At 38.7% G+C, this 17,175-nt stretch overlaps 1 protein-coding gene and 1 long non-coding RNA gene across 4 annotated transcripts in view; one reads left to right on the forward strand and one right to left on the reverse strand.

Annotated features, from left to right (window-relative positions):
* LOC101207965 (signal peptide peptidase-like 5) overlaps positions 1-17,175 on the reverse strand; it is a 38,319-nt gene that overhangs the window by 2,799 nt on the left and 18,345 nt on the right. For 2 of the 3 annotated variants that reach the window (XR_004217377.1, XM_011658171.2), the window contains exons 6-11: positions 16,586-16,765; positions 8,056-8,090; positions 7,797-7,956; positions 5,209-5,262; positions 5,047-5,139; positions 256-398 (exon numbers count right to left, since the gene is read on the reverse strand). Coding sequence is in view for 2 of the 3 variants with exons in the window: in XM_011658171.2 (XP_011656473.1) it covers positions 256-398; positions 5,047-5,139; positions 5,209-5,262; positions 7,797-7,956; positions 8,056-8,090; positions 16,586-16,765 (665 nt within the window). In the remaining variant the exon portion in view is untranslated. The remainder of the gene's footprint in view (positions 1-255; positions 399-5,046; positions 5,140-5,208; positions 5,263-7,796; positions 7,957-8,055; positions 8,091-16,585; positions 16,766-17,175) is intronic. The other variant, XM_011658172.2, reaches the window with a different exon arrangement.
* Positions 397-7,545, forward strand: LOC116404530. The gene is made up of 2 exons (XR_004217378.1): positions 397-1,287; positions 4,631-7,545. It is a non-coding gene; the product is annotated as an uncharacterized LOC116404530 (long non-coding RNA).

The raw sequence follows: 17,175 nt of genomic DNA on the forward strand, positions 1-17,175 counted from the left end.
CATTTTTCTCTTTCATTGAGTGGCCACAACAGACTGAGTGCAAGAGATGTGGCCAAATCGTTGGAAAAAGACTGGCAACTCCCCAATACCCAAGTAATTTGAATGTTTCAGTTTAGTCGATATCAATTGTACTCGAAATAATTGTAAAACCTGTGAGAGAAATGAATCACATGATTTGGTGTTTTTTAAGCAATACAAGATAACAAGAAGTCCTTTGTTACACCAGAGACATTCTACTGTTCGTGGCATCAGTACCTGCGAGTAAACGAAACAAGCAGACCAGGGAAGAGTATATCCCCAAATCCAATCATGTCAAATCCACCCCAAGGATCAAAAGTGCGAGGAACTCTTAAGAGCATTGGAATGGATTCTCCACCACTATTGTCTCCTCGGGCAACCTAAAAAAGTTGCAAACAAATCCAAAATGAAAATTTTCATTCCATACATTTTTTTTTTAGAAACTTTCATTGAGAAAGAAGGAAAGAAATAAAGTGGAATGTATTTTCATTCCATGCATCTTGAGATTATAAAGTGCATCAGCTGAACATGCCCGAGAGAAATGACTAGAATTACAAAAAAAAAATTGAATTAGAAAGAAATTGCATGACAATACACACTAAACCCATTAATCTTGTCCATCTAATATCCTTTGAACAATATTCATGGTGAAACCAGAATAAATTACACAATGAAATGCTCCATCTTATTTTTTAGAGCAAGGAGATAGAACAGGAGCTGCTACAAGTAACAAAGAGATAGAACAGGAGCTGTTACAAGCAACTAAGCAAAATTTTTTTTTTTTTTTAAAAAAAAGACATTGACCAATACATAAATCCTTTCCATTACATAAGTCTGGTGCACTGCGTACCAGTAAAGTTGGCTCCAATTGTAACAATCAGGGCATATTTGTTAGTGATCTGTGTTATAATGTGTTGATATATTATTATATATAGTTTTCATTTATTGTAATTTTATATTCCCTAGATTAGGATTTTTTACTTGCCTATATGTATCGTATCTTTAGCCTAATTAAATTATAAGAGATTATTCTCCAAGTACAAATTACATGGTATCAGAGCCCATCTAGGGTTTGGAATATTTGTTTCTTTGTTTATCCATTTGACAGCTACATTCTCACAAGGTTAGGGTTAGGGTTTAAGTTTGGGCCATCAAGTTCGAGTGGCCATTTGTCTACACTGCCAACCTCAGAAGGAGCACCCCCACCATCCGCCGCAAGCTTGGAAATGGAATCCATCTTACATTTCTTTCAGGAAGGGAACAATAGAGGTAAGATTTCTCATCTTGTGTACGGGAAGTCAGTTATCACTTCACAGCTGAATGAAGCATTGAGTACTGGTGGTTTATCCATTCAAAACTCAGCTTTGCTTTAAAATACGGTTGATGCTATTAATATAATTAGATTATTCTTAGGAGATATTATTCTGGAGATATTATTTGATATTATTTCCTTAAGTGTATTTCTCTATGGTTATATATAGGCTTGTATCTCTACTAAATAATGAATGAAATATAAATTTATTCCATAAAATCAACATGGTATCAGAGCTCTAGGGTTTTCGCCTTATTGAATTCTAGCCTCCACATCCCGTTTGATCTCTGCCTCCGTTGATCATTCATCAACAGAGGCAGAATCATCTCCCATTAGCCATCAACGGAGGCAGAATCATCTCCCATTAGCCGAAGCCGCCCCTTAGATCTACAAATCCGCCGTTGTCGTTGCACCTTCCCTTTGCTACTCATTGCTGTTCAAATCTGCCACCATCCAAACCCCAGAAACCCCATTCGTTTTTCACTAGCGTCCGCGGCGGTCATCTCCTTCATAGTTCTTCGTCCGACCTCTTGTTTTTCCGTTAGCCAAGCAGCTGATTGAACCTCTGTCAGTTGAAGCCGAACGCCCAGCCGAAGAGTTTCGGTTTTGTTCGTCGTCCAAGAAGCTCCGCTCGCCGCTGCGTTTCGTTGCCGTTGCTCCATCTTCTTATGTTGTCCCGACAAAACCCATGAAACCCCATTTCCTCAAATCCTCGCGTCCGCCTCCAATCTGTTCCAGACCTGTCTGATTCCGTTCAGACCCATTCTTCATGTCTGCCTTTGAAGTTTAGATCGAAGCCCAGATCCAATGACACCTCCATTCTGTTTTTGTTCAGATCCGCTAAGCCTCTATGCTCCATTCAGTTCAGTTTCCGTTCTGTTCGCCCTAGATTTCCCGTTTAATCTAATTCTGACTTGCTCTAGTTTAGTTCGTTCGGTTCCATTCTGATCCGACAAAACACTTATGTCCAATTCCGACCCTGTTCTCGTCCAGCTTTGATTCTACTTTGCTTCAGTTTTGCTCTTTCATTTTGCCCCTCGAAATTCTTGTTTCGTTCTTCCTAGGTTCTGTTATAGATCTCTATACGAGGATCTATGTTTCTATCCCAGAAGTTTTTCGTGGGTTTGTTCTAACCTAGAAGTTCTTTGTGTGTTTGTTCTTTGGGTTTTTTATTCTATTCTAGATATTTTTTTTTTTTTCTTAGTTCTTAGCAAACTCAAGTTTGTGATTTCAACCTTGAGTTTGAGGGAGGGTATTAATATAATTAGATTATTCTTAGGAGATATTATTTGATATTATTTTCTTAAGTGTATTTCTCTATGGTTATATATAGGCTTGTATCTCTACTAAATAATGAATGAAATATAGATTTATTCCATAAAATCAACAGATGCTACTTATGGAACTTCCTCAGTGGAAATTGGTGGTGTCTAGAATTCAAGAACCAGATGTTTTTTATTGTCATACAATAGAAAAACATCATTCAAGTCTTTGAAGCCCATGGATTAATATTTCTAGAACTTGGAATTCTGTAGAATCATTTGCTCCATTCTCATTAAATTCGTGGTTCAATATCCTTTTTCTGGCATCACCTTTCAAGGGAAAAGTTGAATGGAAATAACTATTCTCATGGTCTCAGTCAGTGAAGATGAATTGAAGGACAGCATAAATTTGGCTTTCTAATTGGAAAAATACCTCGTCCTCCACCGGGCGATCCAAGGAATGATACTGGAAGGCAGAGGACTTTATTCTTCGATCCATATTGATCAACAGTATGGAGCTCCAAATTGGCAAGCCTTTATTGTTTGCTGCAACAGCCATTTGGGACACAACTCAAACACTTTACTCCAAACATTAGAATGTCACTTGCCTATGCACGCTGAAAAAGCAGGTTCATGAATGCAAGCAAGGAACCATGAATGTCACATCCTTTTTTAATAAACTTTCTCTTATATGGTAGGAAATGGACCTATGCAGAGAACGAATATGGAATTGTCCCAGTGATGGTCTCTAGAATTGAAGAGATTGACAGGATTTATGACCTTCATGCTGGTCTTAATCCTAAGTTTGATGTAGTTCGAGGGTGTATACCATGCCAGAGACCAATTCCCTCCTTGATGGAAGTCTGTTCTAAAATCCGCCTCAAGGAATATCGCACAAGTGCTATGAATATTTCTGCAACTCGTAATACTATTTACTTCGCTGCTTTTAGTGCGAGGTCCTTTACCAGTGGCAGTGACAAGCATAATGGAAAACCAGTTCCTGTTTGTGAGCATTGCAAAAAACAATGGCATACCAAAGAACAGTGTTGGATGTTACATGGTCGTCCCCCAGGCAGTAAGAAACGCCCTCCAAACGACAAATAGAACACAGGGTGGACGTATGTGAGTGAGTCTGTTGGACCTTCCCAACTACCTGATCCACAAACGGGAACCAGACCGATCCCAGTCCCGCTACTTTAGGTGTCATTGTCCAATCAGGTATACCTCAGTTCTTCGATCTTATTAGTGTTAATGGGAAGAACCACTTGATTCTGGATTCTAGATTATGGTGCCACAAATCATTTGACTAGATCCTTTGAACATTTTGTGTCATATATTCTTTGTGCTAGTAACGAAACAATTAGAATTGCAGATGGCTCCTTGGCCTCCATTGCTGAAAAGGGGAAGATATCTCCCTATGCAGACATCTCCTTACATAATGTTTTGCATGTGTGCACACCATACTTTATTATTATTATTATTATATAACCTAGTCGTTGGATGAGGTCGACCATGTTGATTAGTGAAACCATTTTTCATAGAAGCCACTTTATAAATTCTTGGGAAGGCTAAATTAAGTTTCAAGACACCAATCCACAAATCCTCCTAGAACCAAATCTTATCGCCTAATTGCGTGCCAATTTTCAGCTATGCAGCAGCCTCGTGAATAGATCTCCACACCCCTTTCTTAGTCCCGTTTGGTTCAAACTTTGTAGCTTGAAATCCAATCTCCATCCTTAAAGGGATATTTGCTAAACCTCTACCCCATGTCCTATAAGGAAGCAAGCTTCAAAGTTTTCCTTTTTTCTTCTATTTTCCCCGTTTTTTGTTTTTTTTTTCTTTTTGTTTTTTGTTCTCATTCATTTTTCGTTGTCATTTTCTCTTCTTTTTTTTCCTTCCATGTTTTTCTGCAAAGATAATACATGTTTTCCCTAAGTTTTAACCAATTTAATAGGCTTCTCTGTTTTCTAATTAGGTAATTAGTCATTAAATTTTTTATTTTGTATCATAAACTCAAAGGCTGAAATGTCATTCGCAGGGAATGGAATCAACACTTTTGGTCGCATCACCTTCTGAGATGCATAGATGGCAAGGAAAAAAGACTCTCTCAGAAGCCTAATGTGAGGAAGAAAAATATATTTCGTATTCAATTAAGGAAGCTATCCCATACAATTTTGGTCATGCTTATCTTCTATCCAGATAGACATCTTAGGAAGATATAGCCAACAAGTTCCCAAATATAGGGCCAGAAAGAAAGTGGAAAAACCAAAAAAGAAAGTACTTCCAATACAACAAGAGAATGCAAAACTTGGCTTAAAATACAGGTGACATCCAGAATATCCTACTCAAAACCAGTTCATTTTGTAGTTTCTAACGAATATATATCATTACATTGCTTGAACTTTGTTTCAAATTAATTATAAGTAAATGTACAGAAAAAATAATAAAGCTTACCGCAATCATTACACTCTCATGGAATATTACAGGTGATATGAACACCCAGAAGATGTCATAGATAAATGCACAGCAAAGAAGTACTGTTGCTACCTGAGACAATTAAGATTGTAAGGAAGTTGAAGCAGTATATGAACCAAATGGATGAACTTCTTGGAGTACCTTAATATTAGGTAATCGGGTCATCTGCAAGACTGTGATCATCAGGCAAATACCCTATTAAGAAGAATTTGACAAATTAAAATCTATATACTTAAGCACATAAAGTGTGGAGCAGCACAGTTAAGAAAACAATTGCAGAGTGAACAAGTAATATGAGGGAGTGCCCCTGGTAAATGTGGCTCTGCCACTGATATCACAATTGGACAGCTAGATGCTGAGCTAATTCATCCAACATTTCTAGAACGTAATGGCATCATAAATGATAAAATCAAGAAAAATGGGTCTCTTCCGTTAGTCCTTGGCTTTGGGGGATGCAAGGCACAAATTCCGTCATTATCTAATATTAGGCACATATATACCATTGTCCTATTCTTCACTAAAAGCAAGTATCCCATCATATATGTGACCATTATCTTTCTTTATTTCATTTTTGTTATTACCCATATTCTTTTCTTCAAGATCCTAGACAGCACTGTGTCAATTAATGGCAACAAACAAACCAAAGGTAAACTCACTTCATTTTATAATCGCAAGTGTGACTTGACTAACCTTATATGTGAGAAGGTTTGATGGGCTTTGATAACAAGAAGACTACGGATGTTTACTCTGCTATTTGGTTGGATAGATTTCCTAAGAAAATTAGAACTTTCATGTATGAACTCATCCTTAGTGCCATTAATACTGCTGATTGCCTTCAACGTCGTGTGCCCTACATGGCCCTCACTCCCTCTTGGTGTCATATGTGTCATTCCCAATCGGAATCTGCTGTCCATCTGTTTCTCCATTGCAATTTTGCTGCCCTTTCTTGACACTTTATCCTTCAGGTCAATGCTGGTCTACTGTTTTCTCTAATGACATGTTTGATAACCTGACTTCTCTGTTGGTTGGTCATCCTTTCCATGGACATAAGAAAACTTTATGGTTGGCTATCACTCGGGCTTTTAGTTTGATTCTTTGGACATAAGCACCTTTTTCAGGAAAAAAGCTCCAGTTTTGAGCTTTTCATGGATGTTATTTCTACTGCTTCGTTCTGGTGCAAATATAAGCACCCTTTTAAGCTTTTACATCTTTCTTTTCTTGTCGCTCATTGGCGTTCTTTCATGTAATCACCTTTTGGTGTGTTGGGCTATACGTACATGGGTTATGATCTTTGGGCTTCTAAATTGTTCATCAATAATGCAAATAAAGCTCCCTAATAGTTGCCTTTAACCATCTATTTGTCCTCTGTGTAAGAAGGAAGGGGAAGGTCGCAGCATCTGTTTTTTACATGTACTTACTCAAGCAGGCCTTCATCTTTCTTACTTGACTGATGAACCAGCTTTGGGCAACGACCTTTAATGCTTCTTCCATTTGCAGCTCCTTTTTTTACAGTCTATTATTCCTAGTCAAATTAGATTTGTTTCTATGTTTCTTATTGGTTTGCATTGGCTATGTTTAGCCCTGAATTGGACTATTTATTTTTTGTTTGGTTCTTTATTTCGTTGGATATGATGAGGGTTCTAAGAGAGTGTCAATCTAGTTGAGATGCCTGGATGCACCTGATCCTTGTTCAGTTTTACACTTTTGCTCATTGTATAATCCTCTTGTAATATGAGCTTTTGTCTTATTGGTTATCGAGAAATGAGACTGTCCTTTTCAAAAAAAAAAAAGAAAAAACCAATTGTTGGGGAAAATTCTTCTCCCTTGTCAATGCTACTTGGCCATTTGGTGACTCTTTCAGCTTGAATATTCAGCAGGTTTTATTCAGTCCTTTATTAAAGAAGGGGTCTAGATTAATCTGGGCAAACATGACTAAGGCCTTGCTTGCAAAATTGTGGTTTGAACGGAATCAAAAAAAATTTCATGACAAAAAGTCAAGCTGGTTTGACCATTTCGAAACCGGCAAGTAATACTGCTTCCTGGTGCAATTTGAGCAAGGATATCAAATTTTATTCAATCCAGGAGATTTGCTTGAATCGGCAAGCTTTTATCTTACCATAAGGATAGAAGAAACCCCTTCTATCTACTCATTCTTAGTCATTACTTGAGTTTCTCTACTTTCTTGTTTTCCTTGTCCAAGACTTTGTAATGAATTTTGTTTTTCTTTTTGTTTTGGTTGTTTGCTTTGTATCGCTTGCTTTCTTTTAGTCTCTTTTGTTTGGATTTTCTTTGACAGTATCTTGTACCGGATGATATGACGAGAGTGCTAAAGAGGTGTCGACCTAGTTGAGATACCCAAGTGTGCCCGCTAATCCTTTGGTTTCTGTTGCTCTTTGTATAATTTTCTTGTACTTTGACCATTAGTCTCATTTCTTTGCATTAATAAAGAGGCTCATTTTCTAAAATTTAAAAAACAAACCTCTTGGCTACTTAATCTAAAAGCTTAAGTTGATCAGTTATAATAAATTAAATTTTATCAACCTTCATCATGAACCAACCAATTTGAATTCAAACTATTTCTGATCTCGAAGGAGAAAGGTAAGATATACATAACCTTTTTGTTTCCAGCAAGACCCATGACAGAATTCTCACTTCTCCATCATTGATAAATTAGAAGAAATGAATCCAAAAGAAACAAAAGAAAAAAGGAAAGTAGAAAGGATGCTTACAAGAATATTTTGCCCAATCCAAGAATATGATGCATGTCGATTTAGAGCCCAGACGACCGCAAAAGTTATACAACAAAGCAGCACAACAAGTGAAAGAATAGAGACCTCCCCTAATACAGGTAAATCCAGAGTCTTCTTCCCGCAACTTTGGCCTTTTCTGCTTAATAAATTATAAGAACAAGAATAATTGTAGAAAGAAATCATATATATAAACGAACCATCATAAGTTTAGCAGTAAAAAGTATGCAAGCAAGCATACCTTAATATCAGTCCTAATATACAAGAATGCATACCCTGAAAGAAAAACATTGACAGGTTATCAAATAACATTCAAGAGACCAGATTGCTGTAAAATTACAATGTTTAATGGTAAGCCGCACAAAAAAGACCACTGAATATTTACATGGAATGGACACTAGTCTGATAAAAAAGACCTAACTAATCCACAGAAAAGCCCTGTAAAGTGTCAAAATTCAAGTGAATAGCATAAATCATGCAAAAACAAATGTGAAAGTGTAAGTATCAGATAAGTCCAGTAATCGAACATTTGCAATGAAGACTTTGCTTAACTAAATAGGATTATCTTTGATAGAATTTAGCCTAATTTTTAACTTTCAGTTAGTGGTCAAACTTTCCTTTCCTAATCAATATTTCTCTGATTGAGGAAACATTCTAGATTATAGGTTGGTTTTCTTTTCATAAATTTTGGGTATTGTGATTATTGTGCTTCCAGGAAAAATTGTGCTCTGAAGCTGAAATCTTGAGTAGGCATAGGATTCCGGTGCACACCTTCCAAAAAGAGTATGGACTCCATAGACCGAGAAGAGAAAGAACACAAAGCAAGCATATCCCTTTTAATATCACACCAGCTGGCTGTTTGACATCTCTTTAGCTTGTACTTTGTTTGCTTAGTTTTTGGTTGAAAGTTCTTAAAGGTCCGGCTTGTGCTCTACGATAAGCTCTTTAAGTTCTTTTGGAGATGATCGTGGTTTTTAAAAGGTGTCAACCTAGTTAGAATGTCCGTGTACACCTTCTGATCCGTGGTTACTTTCATTTTGTTTCCTATGTACTTTGAGCATTAGTCTCTTTTCATTATCCTAATGAAGAGGCTTGTTTCTTAGTTAAAAAAAATTTAAAAAAAAAACTTCATCCTCGTATCAGCACACTCCACAACCATTCTCCACAGGGTCAAAATAATGTTCTAACTACAGTGACTCTAGACAGTCAATGAAAGTACGCATCAACCTCCTTATCCCACCGAACTTTGGTTCATTTTCTCCATCTCACCACCTCTTTCACATACTCCCCTTCAACCAGAAGACATTCTTCCTTCTTAAGAATATCAGTTAACTCCCTCTCCCAAAAATGGACACAAGCCTCTTTATTAATAAAATGAAACGAGACTAATGCCAGAAATTGAAGCTTCTTTCAAACAGACTACTGCAGAATGCCTTACAAATAACCTGAGGTTCAAAACTCTTTCATCACGTCTAACACAAAGGTCCTCTCTTCAAACCACATGGAAAAGAAACCTCCTGATCTACCTTTGGCTCTGTCCAACATTCTAAGGGCTCTTTTTGGCTGCTTTTTTGGCTGCTAAAAAACGACGAAGAAAACTTGTGTTTTCATCCCCCAGCATTAGCCACATGAGTTTGCTTTTATGTAACAGATTCTGTCCCTTTGTTCTGAGAATTTCAAGAAGATTAGCCTTCAGAGACAGCCTTAGATTTAAATCTGCATAGGACCTTCACAATCTTCTTCCGCAATTTCTATTTTTCTAATTTCCCAATCCCCCAATTCCCCTCCACAGTCCTCCTCTAGGTCATTTAGCAATTTAAGCTTACTCAGAATCTCTTGGTCTCCAAAAACCTCCCATACCCCTCTCGATACCTAGCACCTCAACTTGCCACTAGCTAGAGAAGGAATTCTTGATCAACGAGTGCTCCAACCAAATGTTTTCGAACATCAAGGGACAAGCGCTCCATCTGGTGGACCCTGAGTTAAGGCCAAATGATTTGCAGGTAGCAAGTTTGGGCCTGGAAATTATCTAATATCACCGAAGGAAGCTCCCACCCCTCCAACAGCAAAAAACCTATCTGTCTTAGTTTTCGCTTTACAATTGGTCGGAGTAAACCTCATGTTAACCATTAACTAGAGGATCAAAATTATTGCAATCCCTCACTGAACCTATTGAAGTTCTTAACAAAACTATTAAATTTGAAACTATTTATAAAACAATGGTTTGTTTTTATCCATAAAATCCCATGCTGATTTTACACGATGACCTGGAACTTTTTTCTACTACATTAGAAATATAATTTATTTACGAAACAATATATTCACAACTAAAATTCCTTCTGAACAAACATATACCCATTTATTAGAGTAAGGCACAAGACAGAAAATGCACAACATGATAGAAACTTTGAAGTAAATGTAACAAAAATAACAGCATGTAGATTCTCAGGCACTATTCTACCGGCTCAGATAATAAATTTTTTTTTGATAAGAGACAAGTATATTCATATTACAAAACAGAACAGCCTAAGGGCGATGGACAAGAGGGCCCTCCCCGGAAGAAGCTAGGGAACTAAGAAATGATAGCCTTCCAATTGTTGAAAATCATAGAAAGGCTATAATTACAAAATTGTTTGGTGTAATTTGTACTCCACCAAGAAGCTGTGTGTTGAACCACAGTCCAAAAAGAATCAAAAGAATTATATCTATCTTCAAAAATTCTGCTATTCCTTTCTTTCCAAATGCACCACAAAAGGGAGCGAGTCGCACATTTCCATAAGATGTTTCCTTTTGGGCTATAACCTCTAATGTTGAGACCTTCAATCATCCAGCTATCAATCTTAATAGGAAGACAAAGCTCCAAGTCAAAAATACCAAACAGAGTGTTCCAAGCTTTTTTTGTAAAGAGACAATGTAGAAATAGGTGATCCAAGGTTTCCTCATCTTAAGAGCAAAGACAACACATCGAGGGGCTAAGCAATGTGTTCTGAACTTTTTTTTGTAGCTTCTCATGGGTGTTGAGGCTTCTGTAAGCAAGCGACCATAAGAAAAACTTCACCTTCTTCGGAATTTTATTCTTCCAAATATGACGAATCAAAGGAACAGCAAAGGAGGGGGATCTCTTAGTTAAGTTAAGAAAAGTAGACTTCGTAGTGAAGTTGCCATTCATGTTAGGAATCCATTTAAGACTATCCATCCTTTCAGTGGGGGCCCAAGAATGAAGAATTTCTAAAGCTGAGGCCGCATTGGCAATCTCGTTATCAAGCATATTTCTTCTAAGGCCCAAATTCCAAGAATGAGTAGCAGTACACCAGCAATCAGCCACATAAACGTCCTTATTCAGCGCCAAAGAGAATAAGTTAGGGAATTTTTCTGCAAGTGTTTCTGTGACACACCATTTATCCTTCCAAAATCTGATTTTCGTTCCTTCTCCCAAAACAAAAGCAGAAAAATTAAAGAAGATCTCCTTGTGCTTTAAAATACCAGCCCATAATCTGTAAGATTTTCCCCTGCTTGGATCTTTGGTAGACCACCCATTCTCCTCCAGACCATAGATGGCCACAATTAATCAACTCCATAATGAGGTTTCTTCCTTACTAAACCTCCAAAACCATTTAGTGAGAAGAGCAATATTCTTTTGCCTAAAAGAGCCAATCCCGAGACCACCATAACAAGTTGGGGTGGAAGTGCAGTCCCATTTGACGAGGTGAGCAATTGGATTCGTAGACCCTCCTGTCCAAACAAACTTCCTGATCATCTGTTCCAATCTATTAATAACACCAACTGGAGCTTGAGCAAGGGACGCTATTGAGAACTGATTGCACTAGAGTTAGTCTACCCCCTTTGGAGAGGGATACATTCCTCCACCTATCAAATTTATATCTAAAACGCTCTTCAAGAGTGTTCCACATCTCTTTTCTATTATGACCCCCTCCAATAGAAAAGCCCAAATATTTAAAGGGAAGACTATCAACCGAGCATCCCGTAGATTCATTGAAAGGAGCTAAGTCATCATTGCTAAGGTTAATACCGATCAGAGAGGTTTTAGCTCTATTAAGGGAAAGACCGGCTCCCATAAGGAAGATATTAATCACCTTCCACCAGTTCTCCAGATTTCCATCCTCCCAGGAAGAAAAAAGAAGCGTGTCGTCTGCATACTGAAGATGGGTTAAATCCTCTGACAGGTTCTCAAAATGAAAGCCTTTTAAACTCCTTTTCTCGTTACAGTAGTGAATAAGGCAGCTTAGAGCATCTCCCACTATCGTAAAAAGAAAAGGGGCAAGAGGATCGCCTTGATGAATGCCCCTTTTAGCAATAATCTTTCCTCTAGGCCTACCGTTGACAATGATGGAAAAATTAGTTGTCGACAAGCATCCCCAAATCCACTTCCTCCATCTCTTACCAAAGCCTTTAAGTTTCATAGCCATATCAAGAAAAGACCAATCCACCTTATCATAAGCTTTCTCCAAATCAAGCTTCAAAAGCACGCCTTTTCTGCCTCTTAAAGACCATTCGTCAACAGCCTCGGAAGCAGTTAGAATAGCATCAAGGATTTGCCTTCCCTCCACAAAAGTCATTTGAGAATCATTAATAATCGAAGGAAGAACTTTTTTAAGCCTTGATGCAAGCACCTTGGAGATAACTTTATACAAGGAGGTAATCAAGCTAATTGGTCTGAAGTCACTGACACGGGCCGCCTCTTTCTTTTTGGGGATGAGGCAAATATAAGTCTCATTACATCTTCTATTAATAACTCCGTTTTAAAAAAAATCTTGGAACACCCGACTTCAGAATGTTCCATGACTTTTTATAAAACTCTCCAGTCATGCCATCAGGGCCAGGGGACTTGAGACAACCCAACTCAAAAACAGCTTCTCTAATTTCTTTTTCGGTAAAGGGAGCCTCAAGTAAATTCGAGTCCTGTAAGCTAAGGCCTCTCCAATTAAGACCGTCACAAATAAACGGCGAGGAGATCCTTGTGCCATATAAAATTGAAAAGAAGCTGAGGATCTCATCCACAATTTCCTTCTTTGTGACAAGAGTCTTCCCTTCGATACTAACCAAGGAAGAAATAATACTTTTACTTTTACGAGCCGAAACCCATCTGTGGAAGAAGCTTGACCTCTCTAAGCCAGTGAAGCTTCGACTTCTGAATCCACAACTTCTGCTCTTTCACAATCAAATCAAGCAGAGCCCCTCTACAATTTTCTCTTTCCTTCACATTTTCCTCGTTGAGGCAGCTTGACTCTTCAAGTGAGTCAAGAGAGTTAATCTTATCAATCAGCACCTGTTATTGGGAGAAAATGTTGCCAAAAGTCTCCTTATTCCAACTCTTTCGGATGGCTTTCAGTCCTTTTAGCTTTTCCATGAAAGAGAATATAGGTCAGCCGTCAACATCCAAACTGCCCCACCAATTCTCAACATTTTTTAAGAAAAGATGATGATCCAGCCAAGCGTTTTCAAATCTAAAGGGTGTGGGTCCCCAAGAATGAGCCCCCATTTTTAAAAGAATCGGAAAGTGATCCGATGTGGTACGAGGAAGTCTTTCCACACTTACTTCTCTAAAGAACTCCACCCAAGGCTTGGATAGAAGGAATCTGTCGAGCTTTTAAGCAGCAGGCCTAATCCCTGATCGGGACCAAGAAAACCTACCATTTCGGAAGGGAATATCCACCAGATCCAAGTCCTCAACCAGGCTGTTAAAGCGAAGCATACTTCTAGTCGGACGAGTGCCAGAGCTTTTCTCATTTAACCATCTGACTACATTGAAGTCACCCCCTACACACCAGTTATCGTTGCACAAGCCATATAAGCTAGAAAGCTCCATCCAGAATTGGTCTCTAAGTCTATAAGAAGAGGGGCCGTAAACACCTGTTATCCATCCACAGAAACCAACATTAAGTTTACAATGAATAGAAACAGAGAACTCCCCTTGAATTGAGTCATCCACCATGACTGAGTCCTCTTTCCACAAAATAAGAATACCACCCGACGAACCATAAGCCTCTAAGGAAGCCCAGCCAACAAGCCGACTACTCCAAACGAACTTCACCAACTGTCGATCGACAATGCTTACTTTAATTTCTTGGAGAATTACCACATATGGATTGAATTTCGCAAGCAGCTCTTTCACAACCGCTCTTTTGGGGCGAGCATTAATACCCCTTACATTCCAAGAGATAATTAACATGGATCACCCTCGAAGCCCGGTTGATTATTATCTTTTGCCGCTTGGGCTTCCCTTTCCCAACTACCTAGCAGTGCTTTAACTTCTCTGGTAAGCTTTTTGTTGTTGTTCGAGGAGGCCCCACCCTTCCTATGTTGTTTTCCTTTTCTAGTTACAGCCCGAATGCATAAGTCATATTCAAGAAGAGCCGCTACCACCCCCTTACTCAATGGAAAAGGATTTTGTATAGAGGCTGCTGGTTCTAACTCGATTACGCTTTCAATTTCAAATAACTCTTCATTGGATAGAGGAAACTCGTTGGTATCCTCAACAGCTATTAACTGGAGACCCTCTTCCCTAACTCTTTCAATGATGCTTACCTCGTGGAAGAGTCTTTGGACGTCAGAAGAGAAATCAGGGATGTGTTGCACGTCTTCGGCTTCAAGAGGAGCAAATTTGTTTTCAGAGATGATGCTGCCAGGGCTAGAAATAGAAACGTCTGAGGTTGGATGTATTTCTCCATGAATGCGTTCTGATATGGACGTTGAAGTTGAAGAGCCTCCAGGTTGGTTTGTGGAGCAAATCACACTGTTTTTAAAGAAATGTCGAATTTCTTCCTTTTCTGCGAACATAATTTTGGTGGGCTTGGGTAATTTTAGTAAAAGGGGTTGGTTGGCACGGGTAGCTTGGGAATTTTCTCTAATAAAAAGCCCAGTTTGCTTTTTAATATTGATGGGCTTTTGAGTAAATACTTCATCCACTGCTATACCTTTCCCTTTTAAATCAGGGAAGCCCACATCCGTAGTGAGGCCCGTTTCATTGGTCAAGACCAATTTATTAGTCAAGCCCAATTTATTAGTCAAATCCATTAGGGTTTGCTTGGGCGGTAAATTTGAATTAGTTCCTCTAATGTCTCCGTCAGTTTCCAGAGAAGGACAGATATTCTCAGCTTCTTCTGTCGCCGTACTCACTGTCCCAGAGTTCTAAAAAGCGTAAACTGCCAACCTTGAGTTCGGCCTCTCCACACGCCAAATATCAATCGGGTTTGGATCCGGGCCGCCCAGACCTTTGAAAAAATTCTCAGCTTGTTCCGACGAGAAGGATCCATGGATTCCGACAACTTTATCAATGAGAACATTGGGATCTTGGAAGGAAGCCACCTGCACAAGATAAGAATCGGATCCTTCTATCAGCTCAAAATCCGCCGGAATGATGCCGCAATAATTCCCTCTAACTTTGATATTCACTTCCAAGCCGTTAATGAGGCTCGAATTTTCTTCCGCAAACTCAATGAAGCCTCCAAGCTTGTCACCAACCCTCTTAAACACCTCCTCGTTCCATAGATGCAGGGGAAAATTTCTTAGTTTAATCCATCCTCCATAAGATGGAACAAGCGACATTCTCCCATGTTTTTTTGGATCCCACCTTTCCATTTTCAAGGTTAAAGGACCATAGGTAGCCCAACCCCTGTTCATCGTGAGAAGTCTAGCTATCGTCTGATCAGGGCATTTGAGCAAGGCTTTGTCAGCGTGGAACAGATTGATAATAAATGTTTTTTGTGTTTGAGTCTGAAGAACATCCAAAATCCTCTGTCAATCATCGTGGAAATCGCGCTTAGTGACCACTAGTGTATCCTCCCAGCAAATCTTTCGAACTCTTTTTTCTCCTTTGCTTCTGCCTTCCTCTTGACTAAGAATTACACTTGGATGCTTTCCATGGTTAGAGATTCGCAAAGGATGACGAAGCTGAGAATGAGTTTTCGGTCTGATTCCAAAAGAAGGCTTATGGATTAATTTCTTCTCAGAATGAAGGGCCCTAGAGTCGACTTCAGCATTCAAGAAGTCCAGCAATAAGCGCCTAAAACTTTCCCGGCCTTTTAAATCAACACCAGTTGGGACCACTATGTTTCCTTTTTTCCCCGACTTCAGCACCTTCGAAATCTCCAAAAAAGCTTCCTCTCTTGTTTGTCGTTTTTTGAATCCAGGTGAACCCTCCATTACAGAATGTCTTTCTAAAAAATTTTTGGGACTTCGGGGTCTGTAGAACTTCCTCCAAGGAGTCAACCAGCCAAACAAAAAGAGTTTCCTCTCCTAGAAGGGTAAACTTGTTCAAATGAGCTTCGGTTAGGCGAATCACCCTTCCTCTGCTGTTCGAATCAAACTCACAAGAGAAGAATTTGTTTTCGATTTTTGTCGAAGTCCGTTTTGATGTCCCCATAGTCGTTTCAGTGGAGAGATGATCGGAGAGGGTAGGACCAGTAGGGGATGGAGAGATAAGTGGAGGAAGTAGGTAGAGCCGTGAGGACGGGAGGTTGCAGGGGAAGGAATAGTCGGAGGCCATCAACACGAAGGACGGTGGCAAGGGAGCTCTCTCTCTCTCTCTCTCTCTCTCTTCATCTTTATCTACTTGGTTAGGTTTGATAATAAATAAAAACGTTAAATTATAATCCCTGCTGGAGAAAATGTGAAGTTAGCAACTAAGGCTGAGGATCAAGTAAGAAAATAAACAATATCTCCAAAATTATGTTCATTTTCCTTGGAACAAAAGATTACTATCCTAGTTTAGTACAAATCTCAAAATGTACATGTAAGAGTAATGTCGTTACCTCAACACCACCGATGCAGAACATTACAATCAACAGCCAAACGAACCAAGAAGACATAAAGAAATAGAGCAGCACCAAGAAACTAGATGCCGTAATGACAAATACAATGGCACTCTTAACATTAATATCAAGGGTTTCATTCTCAGAGTCATCTTTGGCTGCTCCAGGATTGGAAGATTCCTGGTGAAAGGAAAACACAAGAATTTAAAAAATAATAATAAATAAATTCACAAGATCATAACAAAGTATAAATTCAATAGGAAAAGGATCTATCCAAGCGAAAGGTAAATTGAATATTATGGAAAAACAATTATTATTCTTCACGTCCACACATAATTACAAATGTCATGGTGCTGTGCAATCTACAAATACAGACTGTAGGTTCTTCAATCTAGAGTGACGTGAAAAGAAACATCTATTCCCCATAAAAGCAGCCTATAGCAGCTAAGCAGGAACTGCAAAAAACTATGAAAAGAAAAACTGAGTAATTGTTCAGAAGCATGATCTTGATGTCAATTGGAGCCCTAATTGTGGATAAAACAGTAAGCAAATTTTCAAATATGGCTTTGCACCTAAATGCATTGTTTTGT

Source organism: Cucumis sativus, chromosome 6 (assembly GCF_000004075.3).
Source record: "Cucumis sativus cultivar 9930 chromosome 6, Cucumber_9930_V3, whole genome shotgun sequence".
NCBI classification, from domain to species: Eukaryota; Viridiplantae; Streptophyta; class Magnoliopsida; order Cucurbitales; family Cucurbitaceae; genus Cucumis; species Cucumis sativus.